The 23,765-nt window shown below is 37.1% G+C and overlaps 1 protein-coding gene across 1 annotated transcript in view; it reads right to left on the bottom strand.

Annotated features, from left to right (window-relative positions):
• Positions 1-22,273, bottom strand: part of LOC106054548 (formin-J-like) — a 219,504-nt gene extending 197,231 nt beyond the window's left edge. Inside the window, exon 1 of the mRNA XM_056039616.1 lies at positions 21,750-22,273. Within this exon, the coding sequence (XP_055895591.1) occupies positions 21,750-22,263 (514 nt within the window). The 5' untranslated portion in view covers positions 22,264-22,273. The remainder of the gene's footprint in view (positions 1-21,749) is intronic.
• Between the last annotated feature and the right edge of the window lie 1,492 nt (positions 22,274-23,765).

The raw sequence follows: 23,765 nt of genomic DNA, 5'->3' as shown, positions 1-23,765 counted from the left end.
TTTCCCCGTTGTAAGTTTTCAAAGTAAAAATAAATAAATGTAAATTTGGCTAAAGACTAAATCTAGGTCTAGATCCAACATCGGTTTTGAAAGGACTATCGCATTCGGAAATTTCCGACTGTAAGGCTTGGTTCAAGAGTATAATAAATTAACGCTCAGGAAAATTTTGCGCATCGTCTTCTAAGTCTAGATCTTAAGGTCTATCATTAAGGTCTATCATTAAGGTCTATCATTAAGGTCTATCATTGAAATTATTCAATAAAAATAAAAAATAACTTGGCGTAGTCAGCCGTAGTGTACCGAAATTATGCCATAACAGTAAATTTAAAGTTGCTTCAATTTTATAGAAGTTTATCAGCTTTGCTTACATTTTTTACGTAAATCTAATATAGATTACATCTAGAAGTAGATCTAGACTAGATCAGAAATTTAGATTCATATAATAAACATATCAATAAATAATCGCACAAGTATGCCTAGCCCGCAGGGTGAATCACAAAAATCGTGTCAAGGGTTTGATACCTGAATTGAATCAAAAATGTTTACATTATTTTTTTAAAACTTATTGTTATTATATTGTAAGTTTTATATTGGACGTAGTGTCTTTTAATAAAATATTTTAAAATGTTTTTCTTGTTGATTCTTTCCTGTGAAACAATGGATGTGATGGTTGTCATAGTTCCAGACTAAATCACTTGACTCACTAGATTGAATAGTTGGGGGCATAGTCCTGGACTGGCAATGTCTGAATATTTAGTTCCAGAACTTTTGAAATTAACTTCATGTCTTGATTTTGAAAAAAAAAGAGACAAAGTTTCTCTGACAGAGTTTCGTTAAACAATCAAGTTTCTCTGACAGAGTTTCGTTACACAATCAAGTTTCTCTGACAGAGTTTCGTTACACAATCAAGTTTCTCTGACAGAGTTTCGTTACACAATCAAGTTTCTCTGACAGAGTTTCGTTACACAATCAAGTTTCTCTGACAGAGTTTCGTTACACAATCCAAGTTTCCTTGAGAACACAAAATGAAATGCAAGAAAATGTTCATAAAATCGTTTTCTGCAGAACTCCACGAAAAGTTTTGATTTAAGACTATGAGACTGTTCATAATGCAAGACTAGGGACAGACACAATTCGAAGAAATGTTTTCGGAGGAATGTCAAAAGTATAGAATGTGAAATGTATTCAAATATTTTTTTTAATCACTGCTCAAGATAAAAAAAGATGTCTCTTTTGATATTACATAATTTTTACATTATTTACATAGTAAAATTATTGGTAATTCTGCAGGAGTTCAAGGGGCAGCCATCTTTGTACTATTTTGTTATTGTTTATGTTCCAAAGAAATCCCAAGATAGTGTCTTAAAAATACCAAGAATTAACATTACTTCTGTGTTTTCAAAGCAATGCTATTTTTTCTTTTAATTTTGACTTGGTGTCAATACAATACATTTCTTATTGTTCTGTCTTCTTTTTAATTGTTAAATATTGTCTAGAATCTATATCTATTTTGAATTATTCTGATATAGAGAATCTAAATTTAACTAGGCCTACAATAAATATCAGCACAGTTTAATAGACCTTTATTGCCTTTAAGAACCTTGTCATATTAATATAATAATTAGTCTAGTTCTAGGAGTTAGATTATGAGTCTAATTAATAGACTTATTAGGACTAGATGATACCAGTATAGCTAGATCTAGCATATTATTTAGCTTCAAAAATAAAAACAAACAAAAATCCAAATCTGAGAGAAAACCCAAGATACAAGATTACAGTCTAAACAATAACAAAGATGGCTGCCCCTTGAACTCCTGCAGAATTACCAAATTATTATATCATATTATTAGTCAATTTCATTATTATTGCATTAAAACATTAAAATACATTTTATTATATGTTATTACACAACAATGTTATTTTGACACAATAATTACTATTATGGTAAATATTGTGTCATTGCTGCGTTTTACAAATACTGCCATTATCATTATGACTTGACTTAACTTTCTATCTTTGACTTTGACTAATTCTTTAATTGAGTAACCAGACGGTGTTTTTTGCCAAATAGGTCAACATTCTCTAAGCGCCCCCTCTCCCTTGTCATTCAAAAGGCCTTCTGTGAGAAGCTAGTTTTAAAAAAAGGTAGCCTCTGGAGGCCTAAGTTGCAATCTCCTAATCTCCAAGCATACACCTATTTCTGAGTTCAAGAGGACAAGCTAATTCCTTCTGCGTTTCTGGGGGGATAACTAGCGTCAATACTGTCGGCCGGACAGTACCATGTCCCGCGCCTTTCTATTCTCTCCCCTTTCACGCCAAAAAGTGCTAAGTTTTGCTTACCGTCGTTTCCGGTAAACATATTATGCAGACGATGGCCTCCATGTTTATGAGCTGCACTCTGTTTAGGGCCCCAAATCAGCTCTAAGCCGCCCAAAAGACATGTTTAAATAGGTCCACGCATTGGCCAGGGGTTTTAAATAAGTCACAATCTAATTGCAGATGGAAGAGAGTGTCTCAACATTCATGCATCAGACAAGCTCGTTTAACTCCGCGAAAAGGAAACGTTATTTTGGAAAACAGGGGCGGTAAACGATACCGTGGATTTTTTTTTATCTTTAGGTTTAAGATAAAAATAAGAAGGAAAGAAACATAGACTGAGTTGTTTCATGTGAGGGAAAGGGTTTGAAGCTATTCGTGTGAGGGAAAAGGTTTGAAGTTATTGTTGTGAGAGAAAAGGTTTGAAGCTATTCGTGTGAGGGAAAAGGTTTGAAGCTATTCGTATGAGGGAAAAGGTTTGAAGCTATTGGTATGATGGAAAAGGTTTGAAGTTATTGTTGTGAGGGAAAAGGTTTGAAGTTATTCGTATGAGGGAAAAGGTTTGAAGCTATTCGTATGAGGGAAAAGGTTTGAAGCTATTGTTGTGAGGGAAAAGGTTTGAAGTTATTGTTGTGAGGGAAAAGGTTTGAAGCTATTGTTGTGAGGGAAAAGGTTTGAAGCTATTCGTATGAGGGAAAAGGTTTGAAGTTATTGTTGTGAGGGAAAAGGTTTGAAGCTATTGTTGTGAGGGAAAAGGTTTGAAGCTATTGTTGTGAGGGAAAAGGTTTGAAGCTATTGTTGTGATGGAAAAGGTTTGAAGCTATTCGTATGAGGGAAAAGGTTTGAAGCTATTCGTATGAGTGAAAAGGTTTGAAGCTATAATATATGAGGGAAAAGGTTTGAAGCTATTCGTATGAGGGAAAAGGTTTGAAGCTATTGTTGTGAGGGAAAAGGTTTGAAGCTAATGTTGTGATGAAAAAGGTTAGAAGCTATTGTTATGAGGGAAAAGGTTTGAAGCTATTGTTATGAGGGAAAAGGTTTGAAGCTATTCGTATGAGGGAAAAGGTTTGAAGCTATTCGTATGAGGGAAAAGGTTTGAAGCTATTCGTATGAGGGAAAAGGTTTGAAGTTATTGTTGTGAGGAAAAAGGTTTGAAGCTATTCGTATGAGGGAAAAGGTTTGAAGTTATTGTTGTGAGGGAAAAGGTTTGAAGCTATTGTTGTGAGGGAAAAGGTTTGAAGCTATTGTTGTGAGGGAAAAGGTTTGAAGCTATTGTTGTGAGGGAAAAGGTTTGAAGCTATTCGTATGAGGGAAAAGGTTTGAAGCTATTGTTGTGAGGGAAAAGGTTTGAAGCTATTGTTGTGATGGAAAAGGTTTGAAGCTATTCGTATGAGGGAAAAGGTTTGAAGCTATTCGTATGAGGGAAAAGGTTTGAAGTTATTGTTGTGAGGGAAAAGGTTTGAAGCTATTGTTGTGAGGGAAAAGGTTTGAAGCTATTGTTATGAGTGAAAAGGTTTGAAGCTATTCGTGTGAGGGAAAAGGTTTGAAGCTATTCGTATGAGGGAAAAGGTTTGAAGTTATTGTTGTGAGGGAAAAGGTTTGAAGCTATTGTTGTGAGGGAAAAGGTTTGAAGCTATTGTTGTGAGGGAAAAGGTTTGAAGCTATTGTTGTGATGGAAAATGTTTGAAGCTATTCGTATGAAGGAAAAGGTTTGAAGCTATTGGTGTGATGGAAAAGTTTGAAGCTATTCGTATGAGGGAAAAGGTTTGAAGTTATTGTTGTGAGGGAAAAGGTTTGAAGCTATTGTTGTGAGGGAAAAGGTTTGAAGCTATTGTTGTGATGGAAAAGGTTTGAAGCTATTGTTGTGATGGAAAAGGTTTGAAGCTATTCGTATGAGGGAAAAGGTTTGAAGCTATTCGTATGAGTGAAAAGGTTTGAAGCTATTCGTATGAGGGAAAAGGTTTCAAGCTATTCGTATGAGGGAAAAGGTTTGAAGCTATTGTTGTGAGGGAAAAGGTTTGAAGCTTATGTTGTGATGAAAAAGTTTGAAGCTATTGTTATGAGGGAAAAGGTTTGAAGCTATTGTTATGAGGGAAAAGGTTTGAAGCTATTCGTATGAGGGAAAAGGTTTGAAGCTATTCGTATGAGTGAAAAGGTTTGAAGCTATTCGTATGAGGGAAAAGGTTTGAAGCTATTCGTATGAGGGAAAAGGTTTGAAGCTATTGTTGTGAGGGAAAAGGTTTGAAGCTAATGTTGTGATGAAAAAGGTTTGAAGCTATTGTTATGAGGGAAAAGGTTTGAAGCTATTGTTATGAGGGAAAAGGTTTGAAGCTATTCGTATGAGGGAAAAGGTTTGAAGCTATTGGTATGAGGGAAAAGTTTGAAGCTATTCGTGTGAGGGAAAAGGTTTGAAGCTATTCGTGTGAGGGAAAAGGTTTGAAGCTATTTATGTGAGGGAAAAGGTTTGAAGCTATTTGTGTGAGGGAAAAGTTTGAAGCTATTTATGTGAGGGAAAAGGTTTGAAGCTATTGTTGTGAGGGAAAAGGTTTGAAGCTATTGTTATGAGGGAAAAGGTTTGAAGCTATTGTTGTGAGGGAAAAGGTTTGAAGCTATTTGTGTGATGGAAAAGGTTTAAAGCTATTGGTATGAGGGAAAAGGTTTGAAGCTATTGGTATGAGGGAAAAGTTTGAAGCTATTTGTGTGATGGAAAAGGTTTAAAGCTATTGGTATGAGGAAAAAGGTTTCAAGCTATTGGTGTGATGGAAAAGTTTGAAGCTATTCGTATGAGGGAAAAGTTTGAAGCTATTCGTGTGAAAGAAAAGTTTGAAGCTATTTGTGTGAGGGAAAAGGTTTGAAGCTATTGGCGTGAGGGAAAAGGTTTGAAGCTATTGGCGTGAGGGAAAAGGTTTGAAGCTATTGGTTTGTTGGAAAAGGTTTGAAGCTATTCGTGTGAGGGAAAGGTTTGAACCTATTGGTGTGAAGGAAAAGGTTTGAATCTATTGGTGTGAGGGAAAAGGTTTGAAGCTATTGGTGTGAGGGAAAAGGTTTGAAGCTATTGGTGTGAAACACTAAACGATTACTGGTGCTGGTCAGTCAAAACAATATTATTTTGATCACTTTTTTAAATCAAGAATGACAGTAGAATCTCCAAGAACTGAACTTTTTATAGTGATGTCTTAGATCGGCTCTTGTCTATGTCTACTCAATAAAACAAACACCTATCATGTTTGGGTCATACAGAATTGACTTCAAATTGAAGGAAGCTGCCTATTAATATATTTGACATACACTTCCACTATCGGAAAACAGATCACGAAATATTGCAGCATATGATGTGGCTGTGACTCAGGGACAAATGAAACTTTTCTATTCGTTTTCTGTCTCTTGTTCAACCCTAATTCCGAAGGTGCTTGCAGGCTGAACAGTTACCACCAGCTGCTTTTTTTTTTGAGATCTAAGTTTCTGTCTGTATTGATGACATAAAGTGGCAATTTAATGATCCCAGGCAAAGGAGTTTGCAGTCTAATACATGTGTCCAACACTAAAGCATTGCCTCTCTCCTGTCTATATTACCATTCAGCCAATCAACGTAAGCCAATCAAACTCAAATCACAACAATAGAAATAAGTATACATTTCATGAAGAACTAAAATACGTTGTCCCTCTTTCAGTCTCAAGCACTTTATTTGGGGGGGGGGGGGCACAATTACAAATTTGACTTAATAGTATATCTACTAGTCTTTTCTAGAATCTACTAGTCTTTTGTTTTATTCTGAGACTTGAGAAAAACTCAAAAGCTAATTTACCAAAGTAAGGTTACAATTATGGTCATGATAATTCAAGTATTCAAGACAATCCAGTGCAGACGGACAGAATGAAAATACAATGAACATTCAGAAAGATTTACTCTTTGAATTAAAATCGTTTTTGGTTTTCTTACTTTTACACTTTTTTTTCAAGTGATACTTTGGAGGTTTTCATGACATATACATCTAGGTTAATCCAAAAAAAAAGCAACATTTTTGTGTGTATCCAGATCCAATGTAAAGCCTAAAGTATTGATAAGCTGTAAATTGAAAAAATAATAATTTCGGGTATCTTTTTAGCACACAATAATCAAACGTGGAAATCCAAACAAAGTCACAACGGTGACTATGTGATGCAATGACTTTCTGACCACTTTCCCAAAAAGCAAATTACGCCTTCACGTGTCTGGCTAAAGAAAAGACTCCTCGTAAAAGACCGAGAGGAATGAATTGAGACAAGCGTAAGATCGTGTGTGGTGCCCCAACGGACTAAGGGACAGCTGAAAGTGAATAAGAAAAATGAAATAAATCAAAATGTATAGGAAGAGTGGATTTCTTTGGCAATCTTAGAGCATGAACAATTCTTCTAGATGAACATTTCTTTTAGAAGAACATTTCTTCTAGATGGATATTTCTTAAAGCTCAATATTTTTTAAGGATGAACATTTCTTACAGATTTAATAGATGACTGAAACGTTGTCAAAGCAATGAACTAAGGTTGCGGTAATTTCAACTAACTTGGGGGTACTTAACAGCACTAGCGGATCCAGAACTTTGTAGTGGGGGGGGCGATTTTTTTCCATATATATATTATATATATATATATATATATATATATATATATATATATATATATATATATATATATATATATATATATATATATATATATGAATATAAAAAAAAAGCATTATTCCTCAACCTTCGGCGAAAAACAAAACAACTGGGGCAGCGCTATAAGGTTTCCTAGTGGGGTTCGGGGCGAAGACCCGACGACAAAAGCGTTTTCTTGCATTCTTCATTGCAGAAACGCATTCTCCTGACATCTACAGCTCATTATTCATCAATGGATTTCGGGGCGCAGCCCCGACTCCAAAAGCGTTTTCTTGCATTCTTCACTGCAGAAACGCAGGAGAATCATCAGTGGAGTTCGGGGCGAAGCCCCGACTCCAAAAGCGTTTTCTTGCATTCTTCGATGCAGAAACGCATTCTCCTGACCTAAAGCTCATTATTCATACTATTAAAAAAGGACCTTTTGAATAATGTTGTACTTGAAAAATATTCTAATATGAATTTATAGGCCCTAAATACATTGCAAATAAAACCGATTTGTTCCTTGAAAAGATAAGATACCCCACATATTTAGATTTTGGCCTCTGAGGATCGCCGCCGAAAAAATAATTATTCGATAAATCGTATAAATTGTGAGTTATAGTCCCAAATTTATTCAACTAGAAAAATATCAGATTGAGTAAAGTTTGGGAAAAGGCGACTATGAAAACACTATTTGAGTTTAGAACTCATCTCAATTATGACTCTTATACTGAAAAATTTCGTTGGAATTCTAACTTTTCCAAGTCTTTCTTAAAATAATTATGATAAATTCATGTGAAATTACATAAACTCTGTCTGGAAACGGGAGGAGCGATAGAGTGAAAACGATTAATCCTCGCTCCTTGAATAATTTCTGCTAAAGATTGCATTTGGCATTAAATAATAGGGGGTGGGGCGACTCGATATCAGAATTTAATTTATAGTATATATAAATTATATTAGTGACAGATTTTTTTTTAATTTCGTAATTTCATAACTATAAATACAAAAACAAAAAGTATTGATTTGTCCAATGGGGGAAATGCGATTGCATGTATCGCCTCTCACACCTTGTAGAACCCTTTTTCATTTAAATTTACTAATGAAACAATTTGAGATTAGAGTGTGGTACGACATAATATACAATGCAATACGTAGTTTATATTATATATTATATATATATATATATTTAACTAATTTTGTTCACAAACTATGATTCTTCACAAAAATAGGACCGCCCCCCCCCCCAAGCACTCAGAGAGCTAGACTGGGAAGGGCAGTTCATGCAATCGCCCTCCCCCCAACCGCACCGAATCGGCCAAAATACCAGAAAGGGAGCGACATAATATAAAATTTATATATTAATTCAACTAATTTTGTTCACAAACTATGATTTCTCCATAAAACGGACCGCCCCCCCCACTCAAAGGGTTTAGGTGGGAAGGGCAGTAGAGGTATTCGCTCCCCCCCTTCCCCATCAATCGGCAAACAGGGAATGACATAATATAAAGATCGGTTAAAATATCAATAACAAGTTTTAGTCATATGGATAGTTAATTGATTCTGTTAGCAAACTGTGATTTCTACAAATAAATTGGTCCGCCCCCCAACTCGAAAGTGTATGGGGGGGGGGGCGGCAATGATACCATCGCCCCCTCCCGACCCCACCAAATCGGCCAACATACTAGGGGGGGGGCGAAATAATCTAAAAATAGGTTGAAATATAAATAATTAGTATATATTTTTAACATAAGTAATAAATTCGTATACAAATTGTGTGAATTCTATAATAAAATTCGCCCCGGGGGGGGGGTCGGCCGAGTGGGGGGGGGGGCGATCGCCCCTACCGCCCCCCCCCCCTGGATCCGCCAGTGCTTAACAGTACTGCGATTGGAATGCTGGTTACTGTATGTTTCTCTTGACTGAATTGTTCTAAGACTTAAAGACCAAGTTGACTTTTCTCTGAGCACAAAATGTGACATTTGAGGAAATATTTGAACACTTCTAGCCTATCCCCCCCTCCCTCTCTAAGCTGTGAACAAGTTTTTGTCCCAATGCAACTAGACACAGTTCAAGTTTGCTATTTACAAATCGGCATATTGGTGAGTGTAACTAAACATACTAGTCCGGACACTCAAACTTAATGCATTGAAGCTAACAAAGAACATCTCCAATAGGTAACTGGGTGGAGTTTTTAAAAAATGTGAAGTTTTTTGTTTTGTTTTTTGGAGGGCAAGAGGGACATGTTTGTTCAATGCAGACACATGTCACATTGTGTCATTTAGCCACATGACATTTCAATGACATGACATTTGGCTCAGTTTAGTTTCTATTCTAGGACAATGAATTTACCGTAAGGGTGGTGGTTAGTAAAAACTATTCACTCTACCGGAGCTACATATAATTAAATGTGTGTGTATATATATATATATGTATGTTTTATTATGAATGTAAGATTGGTGAGTATGTTATAAATTATAGAATAGTATAAGTTCTAGTGTGAGTTATAGGAGTACAAGTATATAGTTTTACTATTCTGTCTCCGTAGGCCTCCTGCCACATCCTCACGTTTTACTACCTACATTATAGGGGATCAAGTTGTGCTGGCCTGTTCGTGTCATTAGATGATCTCATTCTCTAGAATATTCTAGATATATTAATTAGATGCAGATATAAATAATGGATCTCAAAAATATATGAATTAATTTCTTAATAGAATAAAATAATGTATAGTTCTTACAGGTTTATGATGCATCGGATTTGATCGGGCGCAACTCATTCACATTTATGTTTGTTTTTGGTTCGATCTAAAGCAACTTACAACTTTGTTGCACAAGGTAAGACAGTAACGTTACAGCCAGCCATTCACTAGAGCGCATTATTACATTTTACTCACATATAGATCTAGATCTACATTTGGTAGAAAAACAGAGAAACAATTAAAATTAAAATTATTAGTTAGACTTATATATAATATATATATATATATATATATATTACCTTCTTAGAAAAAAAATATAATCCTTATCCAGAATGCATTTATTTTTACAAGTTTTTGTTATCCAATTTTGTGAAAGAATTCAAACTGCCGGTGTTCTAAAGAAATACAAAAAGCGCAGGGTGACAGTGACCTGTGTCCCAGCCACATAGCACCAAAGTGTTAAGAGCAACTTCACATAGCAACGTCACACAAAGTCAACACCAGCTTCAGAATCACAGAGAATCCAGTTTCGTTTTTTTGAAACTTCCCACAAGAAGCAATCAGGTAAAAGGAGAAATTAGAAAAACTGTGTGTTTGCCTGTGTGTGTGTCTGAGGGTGTATTGCGGCTAAAGTGTACGCCTGTGTGAAGGTGTGTGTGTGTGTACGTTCAGTTCTATTCTTTTCCCTTTTGCTATTGTGAAGGTGGACGCCGGACTCTATGAATGAAACCAGCGAATGGCCGAAAGAGGCGTTAAGGTATTACCCCAGACGACTTATCTGCACGCACCACCGTGAGATTTATCACCGTACAACCGTGGTTCTCAAACATTTGCAGAACTAAGAGCAAAGAAAATAGCTACTTTTCTTGGACGACATCAGTGGCGTAGCCTCTATGACACGTAGTGGTTCAATGCGCCCGGGCTCAAGACTACAATGAACTGAAAAATATTACTTTTAAGCAGATGTACAATCATTGATTATCATGAAAATTGTGAGAAATCGTTGATTATCATGATAATTGTAAGAAGTCAATGATTATCATGATACTTGTAAGAACTCAGTGAGCGTCATGGCACTATTACTTGTTTAAGGTGTAACATACAAGGAAAAGTCTTTTAACAGATGTATGGACACCAACAGAATGACTTGTTTCTTTGGACACCAACAGATTGACTTGTTTCTTTTTTTTTTTTTTTTTCATCACACTTAACCCACTAGTTTCATAGAGGGGTGTTATGGAGTGTGTGTGTTTGTGTTTCTATGGTTACGGTGGGAAGAGGTTAGCGAATAGTTGTGAATGATGCAAGATAAGCGGGATTGTTAGGTACGAGAGACGACTCCAGATTACCAGAGTGAAAAGACGTGTGTTTTTGTAGTAAGTTGGATTTTGTTCAGAATACCATTTTATATTTTTACTTAAGTCTGTTACATTTTTTCAGTCTATCTCAAGTTGATTTTGTTTCTAATGTAATGAAAGTGATATTGTGTTCACACTAGAAGTGAATCAAGTTGGACAAGTGAAGAAATACTATGCCTACAGCGGTTTAGATGTCTACCAGTAGTCTGGTGCTACAAGTGAAAGACCGTCCACAACAAGGGTGTAGGGGCACCATCATATTTTCAAACCCCGGCCCACTGGTATCTTGCTACACCCCTTACTGGGAACCACTGGGACGAGAAGGTGGGCTAACAAATCAGTGCAGGGGGGGGAGAGGTGAAGGCTAAGATAAGGTGAATGGAGGAAATGAACATGCTTGGCGGTCAAATAAAAAAAAAGGGGGGGGGGGAGGGGCGGTGTTTAGGAGTCTGAATGCCTGAGCGGGGTTTCCCCATCTTCAAGATCTCTGGGGCTTCTTCTTATGGCAATGACAGATCATGTGAACTGGAGAAAGCTGAAAGATTTTCACCTGAAATAGAAACAAACAAGATGGTGGTCTGGACATGCAGTCTGACGAAAACAAAGTTGCATCAAAACAAACAGTTTGAACCAATACTTGAACTGTGTCCATCATTTCAAAGAAGGAATGCTTCAGCTAATCCCTCAATAGAATGTCAAGAATACAGGGGAAAAAATCAGAGTTCCCATCCCTTCCCAGTAAGTGTACATGAACTGTATGATTCAAAGACTTCTAGAAATGCTTCATGTTTAGTCGCGTCTTGTTTGGGTATCTCGGACTATTTTCCTTATATCAAAATAGAACAACATAAAAAGTCAGTATGTTATGAAAAACAAAACATGTTCTCATCAAGCCTGGGAAGTCTCAAAGAGTTTAAAATAAATCATTTGGTGATTTAACAATTAACATGTTAATGGGGGGAATGAATGGAAATCTTCTTGCAGATCATTTGTGGGAATGTAATGTGAGAGACTCTGAACATTGGATTTCTTCTCCAATGTAAACCTGTTAACTAAGACTAGAAAGTATTTCACATAGTTACTTTCTCTCTCTCTCTCTTCTCTTTCTCTCTCTTCTTCTCTTCTCTTCTCTCCTCTTCTCTCCTCTCACTCTCTCTCTCTCTCTCCATGTAGACTCACAAATGCTTTATATATGAAACTATTCAAATGTTCATTTTTTTATCTTTGTTAGAGATGTTAGTAGTCTCTAGGAGAAGATACAGTGTTGCTTGAAGGAAGCACTTCTAAAGAAATGAAGTCAATTACAACTTATGGATCCCATTTCATTGACAGCCTTGGAGAACTTTAATTAGTGGCAATGACATGTCTGTGAATGGGTTTAAGAAGTGGGAGAAAGGGGGATGAAAATAGTTAGTGAGCAGAGATAGATCAGAGTTATCAGATAATAAAGGAACCAGGCCATGACTAGGGCACGACTAGGGCAACAGGCAAACGTTTCCTCAAGTGCCCATTGAATGGCGGTAAGTGAACCTGGGACTATTTCTATGAACTGGGTCAAGCAGTCTGTCCAGGTGAAGACTTTTGAATGGTTAGGTTTTTTTAAACTCTTGTCACAGCGGTGACCTAGATTTGATATTCAAAGTAGTCTGAAACCCATCAACTTAAGAATGTGTTGTTCATTTAATGCTAGAGCTCAACAAGACATTTAATGCTAGAGCTCAACAACACATTTGAAACACGTTGTAAATAGAGACACCAAACATTGAACTGACCGAATTAGCCTCTACTGATAAAACAACTTGAATTAATGACTTCTCATTGACACTTGTCACTACAAACAACAAAAATTTTTTAATGACAGCTGTATCTAATTACCTTTTATTGACGTTTGTCGTCAAACCAATCTACGACTCTGTCATAGTATAACATGTGAAATTATCTTGCTCGTGTATTATTGTCACACTTAATGTTCGATATGCTCATGTATTATTGTCACACTTTATGTTCGATATGCTCATGTATTATTGTCACACTTAATGTTCGATATGCTCATGTATTATTGTCACACTTAATGTTCGATATGCTCATGTATTATTGTCACACTTAATATTCGATATGCTCATGTATTATTGTCACACTTAATGTTCGATGACATGTTCTTTGAATTGTATTTATATTTTCAATTGTTCAAAAAAGCTTTTAATAGTGTGTGTGTGTGTGGGATGGGCCGGGGGTGGGGAGAGTTTTCCCAATCCAATACCCTCATCAATAATGTCAATAAACTACACCCTGTCTCTTAGTGTTTGGTAGTTTTATGACCCACCTGCACCCTGGGAAGGTCCCTGCCTTTAAGTGCAGGCAAATTTGGTCCCTTATTGAAATGGAGTCTGACCTCTCTTGGAGCTCAATGGTACGACTTTTGTATTCTAAGGAATATCAAACATACGCTAAGTACTGCACCCGCCTTTAGTATGGATCTTAGTCTCAGAGACTTAAATCTGTACAAGTTTGTACGGAGCAAACACCAAGTGAGAGGGGGAACGGGGGGGAGGGAACGGGGGGGGGGGGCCTTTAGGTATGAATTTTTAAAAAAAGAGGAAAAGGGGGGGGGAGTGCAAGAGAGGACAAAAAGATGTTGACTAAACTACATCATACTGCTGACTATTCCTTGCTCCCAGTTGTATGTTGAGCGTGCCATTCTTGATTAAATTGATGTTACAAAGGGATGGGGACACTACTCTAAATCTTTAGTATTTTTGAGGTAGTAAGTTCCCCTTCAGTCATTGTACTCTATGTGGTTGATGATGTTAAGCTCATTTTTTCCTAAGGCTGACGGAAAATGAGGGTGTGATGCGGCCCACGACCAATGGCCTCTACGTTAATTACTGAATTTCAAAATTCAAGTCTTCCCCAGCATTCGAACTCGAGAGTTCAAAACACAAGAGCTTTTTCGCTCGACCACCTATCTCCTTATTTTGATATAACGTATTATATTTCATTTTTTTTTACCCATTCTGTTGTTAGGATTCTTAAAGGTTCTAACGTACTTTTGGAAACGTGCATACTAAATGCAGTCACATTAAGACTCTCTTTATTTATAAAGTTGATGGTTCATTTGATTCTGCAGTGTTAGAAGTGTGCAAAAGAAAATAATAATTAAAGCTGTAAAACTGTATTGTTTATCAATATTATATACATCGAATGAACAAAAAATTTCGTTTTTAGAGAATTAGCCCCCATTTAATGAAAACCTCCCATTAAAAAAATTAAGTATTTAACAAATCAAAATTTAATTGATGATTACGGGTACTTTTCTCCACCTAAGGAAGCATGTAGAATAGTTTTTTTTTTACCCGAGGATTGTATTCATACACCCCAACAGCTAGACTGCTGTTAGGTAGACCCACAGGGCTGACACGGTTACCATTCAATGCTGAAAGGCCCAACGAGAACGCTCTGAAGAGGGTATTGTTATATACCCAATGTTGTGTTGGCCCTGGCGGTGTACGGTCCCGTCTACTTGACGGCCCAGCTTCAGATAAGACCCCCGCCCTACTCAACATTACAGGTGTGGCTGGGACCACCCTCCAAGGCGGTAACAACCTCTCTTTCCTCCCCATTCCCTGGTGCTTCTAGCTAGATAAGAAACTAAAGAGTAGAGGCATGCAATTACTTTGGACCCCTGGACCTAGACCTCCTTAAATACCTGGTAGGCTGTGCCTGGACACTCACGGTCATGTTTATCAGTGGCTTATCAAGAGGAAAGTCCGAAACCATTTGCTTTTTTTTTTTAAATACCGTACCACTCCCTTCTCGTAGTTCTTTCGTGCCAGATGATATATTTAAACGTCAAAATTGTTTTAATGCCTTCATTCAGGGGCGTCCAAGCAGCTGAACTTAACACTCTGGCAATTACTCACACATACAGACACACATTAGAAGCATTCGCTTCCTGAAATTTCCCTCCTATTTCGCTATGCCTATTATTCTGCTGTTTCTTTCTGTAGAGTACACTTATTCTGCTGTTTCTTTCTGTAGCATACACTTATTCTGCTGTTTCTTTCTGTAGAGTACACTTATTCTGCTGTTTCTTTCTGTAGCATACACTTATTCTGCTGTTTTTTCCTGTAGCATACAATTATTCTGCTGTCTCTTTCTGTAGCATACACTTATTCTGCTGTTTATTACTGCAGAATACACAAGTTCTAAAGTAGTTTATCCTTTTGAATATATGTACAGCGTCCCGTGTAGGAAAAAGCCGCTAGCGGTGTCTGTGTTTTCGGTATGTCAGTCACGTTTAGATCTAAAATTGAAAAACAGTTCACCATTGCATGTATTATGTTGGAACAAAAGAATGTTTGAATCAAGAAGCTACCTGATGGAAATCTGAAGTCAATACATCATTAGGTTAATTATTGTAGGTGTATCTACGTGCTACATACGATCAGGAGAATGTGTGGATAAACAAGAGAAAAAAACATTCACAAATTTGATAGTAAGAAAAGAAAAACATTGACAAAGTTGGTAGGCCTTCACTTGCATTGTCACTTTAGCATTTCACGAAGCAGGAAATCGAAATTTTTTAAATAGCTTCTGAACGAAAAGATGTTCCAATCTTTAAGTAGCCAAGAGTTTCTCAGTGCGGCACTGCCACTGAAGATTGACTTTCTTCATAGAAACGCTCACCTTTATTTGGACGCTTCAAGTTTTTGTCAGTTTCCTAACACGCTCAGATCCTGGTATAGAAAAAAAAAAAAGTCCCTTTGAAGTCAAATAGCACGCGGGATTCCCGCAGTCATTGTGCGGGAACTGAACATAATACCCCGTGAATCACAGGGCTAGGTTATCTACTTAGGGAAAGGTGGAGATTACCAGTCTAATCCAGTCTCCCCACGCCTTTCATCCCAGCAACCAATGTTCATGTTGGACTAGAGGAATCAAGTCCAGGTCAACACTTTTTTTAAAACAGGTATTAGGCGATAAGGCCAGACGATGTTTGGTTCCTAACTATGTAGTGGAAGAAGGTGATACTATGATTTCATGTAAGTTCCATAATCACAGTAGTTAGTGAAAAAATAGTCCGTCAAGGAAGTCACGTGAAAGTAGACTGTAATTCAACTCTAAGTATAAGAGACACCAACACTGAACACAAGCTAAATAGATGACACCATTTGAGTGCTTCGGTGACACTTTTTTAAGGCTAATAGATGTATCTCATTGTGAAAGGTGAATGAAAATCTGTATCTACTTTACTTTGATTTTAACAAAAAAAAAAAGTTTTTTTTTCCTTTTTAAGCTGAAAGATTTCAAAGGTCAAGGACGTAGTGACACACACATTAAAAACAAGGTAAACCACGAGCCAGTTCGCGGCACCTGCAGTTCCGTCTCTGACTCACTCAACTCATAGGTCTGCACCATAGCGCTTTCTCCTATTGAACTACAGGATCTGCCGTATAATCGTCTTCTAAAGATGGTTAGTACACTCAAGCATGGGCTAGTTTTTTTAGAAAGACACACTGTCTTAAGACACTAAGTAGATGTTGATGTTGTACAGATTAGAGATACATTGTCGACACGCTAGTTTCTTGACCATTCTTCACTCAACATTTTTCTTTTTTGATATGAACTGGGGCGAGTCTCAGTAAGCAAAACAAATATAACGTTAGAGTCTGCCGATTCTAGGACAAAGCGCGTTTTTTTTTTTTTTGCTTTAGTTAGTAAGTTAGTTCAATATATTTGTTTTAAATTTTACCATCACGAGTTAGTTAGTTAAATATATTTGTTTTAAATTTTATCATCAGGTGAGGACAGTTTGTATAGGCTCCAAAAACATGCAGTACACAGATTGAGTATACAACAAACTTGCATAAAGAACAACATTTTATAATATAATTATATAATTGTAAAGACTTCAATACTACACAAAATGCAGATAGTCTATTTCAACTACACGGGCTACATAGACTAGATGTGTGTTAAATACTAAATTACAATCGTATTCGTGATTCAGTATAGATCAACATATCAGAGAATTGTTAGACAATGTAACACAAAGAGAAAGAAAGAAGCAACGGCTTATAACCATTTACATTTTATATCTCTACAATTTTAACATCTGAAAGAAAAAAGACATAACAAGCTTCCAGAAAGTTCTAATCCAAAGATAGTTTGTGTGGAAACACAAACTCAAAATCGGCCCCCGAAGTGGTCCACCCAGGCAGGCTTCAATATTTTCAGAAAGAACAAATGAGAGATAAGAATGGAGAAAGAAGGTTAACAGATCTTGTGTAGTGCCCCAACGGTCCAACAGATCAAAGGATAGGTGAAAGTGAATGTTAAGTTAGATGTGAATCTGGCCTAACTAGTTCCTCTTTTAGACCTTGTGGTCTATAGGGCAGATGATGTAAAGTTCATCTGTTTTTGTGGCCTACGGTTAACGAGGGTGTCATGTAGTCAGCACAACGACCAACCGCCTTTACTTTTCCCCAACTATTGTCAGGTACCCAATAGAACTGGGTGGACTCAGAGGCGTCCAAGGATTCCGAAGTTGAAAATCCCAGTCTTCACCAGGATTAGAACCCGGAACCCCCGGTTCGGAAGCCAAGCGCTTTACCGCTCAGCTATCGCGTCTCTCCTGACCTAACTAGCTAGCTTATAATAACTAGCTTATAATGCATACTAATTAGCTTTTTCTTTTTAAAAAACTGCTTGCATAAGTGATTTTAAAAATTAGATTTTTCGCTTTCAGAAAAAAAAAGTAGCCGTTGCATCAGAACTTTGAATGGTCTAAAATATTGTGATGTCGGATTTTCACTATATTTTCTAGTTTACGAGTTCTAAACGGGAAAGACGGACAGACATTTCACACAAAACTAATAGCGTCTTTTCCCCTTACGGGGGCCGCTAAAAAAGACTAAAACTAAAAGGGAAAGAAAGTGTTGACGAGAACAGGAAGTTAGGAGTTAGGAGGAAACAGCTATGGTAACCCACAAGTCCACGCCAACTGTCCACGGGACGACAACACCTGGACCCGAGTCAAACAAAACACAACGCTATGTAAGAGATATGATGGGGGAGGGGGTGGCCAAACAATGGTTACGTTAAAATACCGATAGGTTGCAGAGATAGGAAGGAGAAAAAAAAAGGGGGGGGGATTGACCGTGAGACCTGCCCATAGCATTGTTCTTGTGCCAGGTTAGCTTAGCCCATTAATCCATTCAGGTAATTCTTAGGAGAGAGAGTGGGGGGCATGTGGAGAGGTCCTTTTGCACAAAGATAAGAGGGCTATAACAAGCACTGTTAACAAGCGGCGCACTCCTTCGAGAGTCACCATTAGAGAAATAATAATAAAGTGTACATGTGATGAATGAAATGGGTCAACCGACAAAGGGCGCTGTTTGACAACTTCACCCATTTTTTTTTGGGGGGGGGGGCGGTGAAAATTCCCATCAACGTTTAGCTTTCTTTGGTTGCATTGTTTTCACCGCCATCATCAACCCCTGCACTTTCCAAAAACATACACTAAACATGGCTGCCTGGTCGTGCGGTTTGCGCGCTGGACTGTCGTTTGGATTTATTGATGGTCCCGGGTTCAAACCTTGCCCGCTCCCATACTCTCGTCGTCCTGCGGGAGGTTTGGACTAGGAAGTAAACTATTTTCAACTCTGAAGGAACATCCGAAACATGTAAAACATTTTACCGACAAACTTACTTGTGCGCATGATTTAGATAAGCGACCTACTTTGATTCCATAACAAGCAAAATATAAAAAATACTTTTTTAAAAAAGCTTATATCAGTAATGTAGAATTTATAGCCATTTTTCAAGCAAAATAATTTATCACCTTCTTCCTCTTCGTTCTCATTTTTATGTTGGAGCGTTCAGATGACTAGACCATACATGAGATGAACTGCGCAGTGGTTTCCAAATCGGGGAGCTCTCCATATATATTAATCACCAATAATTGACTCGTCGTTTAATTTTTTTATTATTGATTCGTGTTTGGTTAGGTAAAAAAATAATAATGGTTTCAGCTTGATCCGAAAATAAATCTGGGAGAAAAACGTGTTCAAAATGTGAACCAGACAGACAGACAGACAGAGTGAGATGATATAAACTTTGTACAAAATCAAATTATTCTTGTTGATAGTGGATAGAAGAATGGGAAGGGCTCTACGTAGACTATTTGTAAGGGAGCGTACCCTATACTTTCTAAACAGTGGACATCTATTTACTGTTACATGTCGCATATAAAGTGTATCATGTATACCGCACAGAAAGTCACCACCAAAAGCAGCGCTCTACACAGAGGCATAGCAAGGGATTTGTGAGCCAGGGGGATGGGCTTGGCCTCGTCAATGGCGCCCCTGCATTTGGACATTCGACATCATGACATGAGATAATGTACTTATGAATATATAAGTCTAATGTGTGGAATACATGCAACGTGGTCACTTATTTACAGAACCACACGAATAGCAAGATAACATGACATTGGAAAATATTTCATGTAAAAATGTTTCGGACACTCATTTGGACCCTCCCTCTAATGGGGTCAGGGGGAATTTAAAAATTTGGACCCCACCTCCACCCCCCATCCTAGCTACGCCACTGGCTCTCAACTAAGTCCAGATGTTGTGGGATTGCACTATTCGTCGTTTTGTATCTGTCTATTTCTGCACTTGCTAGGCCACTAAGAGGTAGAGTACATGATCCTCTGGTCTACACGTTAGCTCAGATGGTAGAAACACTATATCATATTACCTAACAGTAGCGCAATACGTTGCAACAGTTGGAAACAGCATTATGAAATGTATGAACATAATTAAGCGAACTTTTTATTCTTTCAATAGTATCTATATAGAGTTTGCTGTAGACAAGTTTAGAGAAAGATACAGAGAACTGCTAAAAGGGTGGCGGGTATTTAAAAAAAAATTGAGACAGATTAATAGACTAAAAAGACAAAGACCAGCTTATATAAATAGACAGACAGATTAATAGACTAAAAAAACAAAGACCAGCTTATATAAATAGAAAGACATTAATAGACTAAAAAAAACAAAGACCAGCTTATATAAATAGACAGACAGATTAATAGACTAAAAAGACAAAGACCAGCTTATATAAACAGACAGACAGATTAATAGACTAAAAAGACAAAGACCAGCTTATATAAACAGACAGACAGATTAATAGACTAAAAAGACAAAGACTAGCTTATATAAACAGACAGACAGATTAATAGACTAAAAAAGCAAAGACCAGCTTATATAAATAGACAGACAGATTAATAGACTAAAAAAAACAAAGACCAGCTTATATAAATAGACAGACAGATTAATAGACTAAAAAGACAAAGACCAGCTTATATAAACAGACAAACAGATTAATAGACTAAAAAGACAAAGACCAGCTTATATAAACAGACAGACAGATTAATAGACTAAAAAAACAAAGACCAGCTTATATAAACAGACAGACAGATTAATAGACTAAAAAGACAAAGACCAGCTTATATAAATAGACAGACAGATTAATAGACTAAAAAGACAAAGACCAGCTTATATTAATAGACACAAAATAAAAGACATATTGAAGAAACAGACAAGCAAATAGCTAGCTAGATAGCTATATAGACAGACATCCAGACAGAGATAGATAGATAGTTAGATAGATAGATAGATAGATAGATAGATAGATAGATGGATGGATGGATGGATGGATGGATGGATAGATAGATAGATAGATAGATAGATAGATAGATAGATAGATAGATAGATAGATAGATAGAAAAGATAGACAGACAGACAGACAGACAGATAGATCGATCGATAGATAGATAGATACATACATACATACATACATACATGCATAGATAGATAGCACAAAAGACGGTGTTAGGTAAATATATTTTATTAACATCTAGTCAACAACAGCATAAATTTCTTCCCAAATGAAACTAGATCTCGAAAGTAGGTAGAACTCCATGAATGTCCAGGACTTCACAGTAAGATACACACACACAAACACTAACACACACTACTCACACACACTCACACACACACACACATCTAAACATTGTCAGTGTGCCCAACATTTAGTTCTAATGAATCTAGCTATAAGCGTCTGCACTGTCTTGTACACAGTACGCTCTAAACAATTAACACCCATTTTAAATATTAATCCCCCACCCCAAAAAAAATAAAATCTATTGGTTGACCTCATGTGGACTAGTGAAATATCTTCAGTTTATACTAACAGACCTTGAGTGAAATTGATAGAACAATCCGAATCAAAGAAGTAGGTGCGAAATGTCAGGCCATAATTAGCTCAGTGTTCAAACCGTAATACATTTTAAAAGTAGATTCTTTTTCTTTTAATCTAACAAAATGTCATTTTGTAGATGATATATTGTATATCTAGTAGTATCTTTAAATTTCTTTCTATTACTATGGTAAAATTGTGAATTAAATTTGGTTTAAATAAAAATAATTGCGGGCAAATATGTGGTCAATATGTAATCAATTACAACTAGATCTAGAAGGCAGGTATACAAAAAATGATTCAATAAAAAATAATGTCATGAATGGTATTGGGCTCTATTCACGGAGTAATCATCCTAATGTCTCAAGTTATTTCCTGCATTTTGATCGACGTGCATAAATTAACATAAAATATGTCGCCAGACTGTCTGTGCATTAGTCTTCATGTTTGTGTCACAATATGTGTTCGTCAATCTTTCAATGCAGCACTTACCTACAGCGAATCTTCGGATAAACTCTTCATTTTCTATGATATAATCCAAGCTAGGTTCAGAATCCATGACCAAAGAAATGCACTCAGCACAGCAAGCTTGGAGCAGAACCGATAAAAAACTGACGTTTCTTGTATTGTTCCGTGTCGCCTCGGTCCCGGCGCTTATTGTTTTGAGATTATTGGCGGCCTCTAGTGTCTCGAATAGAATCTCCAGTCCGTGTCCGCTCAGGAATTCCAAAAGCCAGCGGCGGTCCCCTTTCTTCAGTTCCCTGGCCAGCGACGTGTAGAGGGTGACGGTGGGTTGGTGTCGCTGCTGCTGCAGAAGTGTGACGGCGTGGTGTGGCCTAAGGCCGGTCCCCGAGCCTTGAACTTTGGCGGTGCGCATCCAGCCAATCAGAAACTGTGTCCACTTCTCTGGCTTCTCGGAAATAACGCAAGATGAAGTTGTCTCTGTCGCCCTCAGCTGGGGTTGTTTTTCCAGGAGGCCATGTTGGGTCATTAATTCTCCCGCCATTGCTATTGGACTGCGAAAAAAAAACAAAAAAACTGTTAAAATAATAAACACTTAGAAACAATAAATATATAAAGGATCTTTGATAATATGGGTCCTCTGTGAGTTATCCATGGGAAATGAAGGATGGCTTCCTGGTCGTGTGGTATGCGCTCTGGGCTGGGTGGTCTCGATGGTCCTGGGTTAAAACCCATCCCCGCCGTCCTGATGGAGGTTTGGGCTAGGATGTAATCATATTCAAATCTGAAGGAACATCTAAAACATTTATAACAAATATCTTCTTATTATAAAATACAGACGTTACTTCAAAAAAGAAGATTACGTCCTATGCATGTCTCTAGGTCAATCTAGTCATATATGTTAATTAATGACTTAAATTCTACCAAGTCATTGGTTTTCCAAGTTGACTCACGCAACCCATTTCACGCTCTAATAGCACTAGGGAAGAATGAGCATTTGTACATATTTGTCCTAGCAAATGGAAGAAAGAATGTGCCTCTATCTTTGTGCTGTGTCAACAGTTTCTCTGATCAACAATGAAATGATGGCAACATTGTCAACAAATATCTACGATCTATATAAATATACAGAACTAGCTCTCAATGCTCGCGACAGAAAAACAAGTTTGATGGAAGCGGGGAAATTAGAATGTTGGATTATTTTTTAGTTGCTCATTATAGGAATTTAAAAAAAAAAAACGCTAATGGTTTTGTGCTGTCCGGCACATTGAAATTTCAAAAGCGAAAAGTGCTATGAAAATCTGATTTCCCCATCACCTGCATCATGCTCGAAATAGATGCAGAGGTTTAATCTGATCTTCTTAACGTTCACCATCTTATTTATAACATTAAATATACAACTGATTTTCAAAGACACATACAGTCTTTTAAAACAAAGATATAAACGTCTTACACTATATCGTAAAGTGTGTTCTCTAATGTTGATGTTAAGTAACTCAGTCCTGTTCTCACTGTAAAGTTACAGACCAGACAATGAAACGTGTATTTTTTTCTTCTTATTGATTGAAAATTCTCGACATAATCTTCTTTTAGATCTATGCACCTCTCCCATACGATAAGTTTAATATCTACGATCAACTCATTCATTGGGTTTATTACTTCAGATTCAGGTCAACGTCACAATTCTAGTTTATTTACAACTCTCTGGATGTCATGTTCATGTACAGCACTTCTTGGTAAGGATTTGTTTCAATCTGAATCTCAGGCGATGAGTCCGTCACACGTACCTTGTTCTTTAAATAGAATCTCAACCTAGTTGAACAGCAGACTTTCTCCTGACGTAAATGTAAGACTTGAGGGGGGCGGTACGAAGATGTGTGTAACAATTGCATACATCTAATAAGTCATTGACACTACGGCTGTACAGAATCAGTGGGGAACAAAAGAAATGGGACAGACGAAGACCCCCAGACTTCGGCAGGTAATGATATGAACCTATTTATACAGACTTATTGGTGACTCCCCCCCCCTTCTCCCTCCCCTAAT

The sequence above is a fragment of the Biomphalaria glabrata genome, chromosome 8 (assembly GCF_947242115.1).
Source record: "Biomphalaria glabrata chromosome 8, xgBioGlab47.1, whole genome shotgun sequence".
NCBI lineage: Eukaryota > Metazoa > Mollusca > Gastropoda > Planorbidae > Biomphalaria > Biomphalaria glabrata.
Note: the sequence above shows the minus strand (reverse complement) of the source record. Positions and strands in the feature narration are given on the sequence as shown.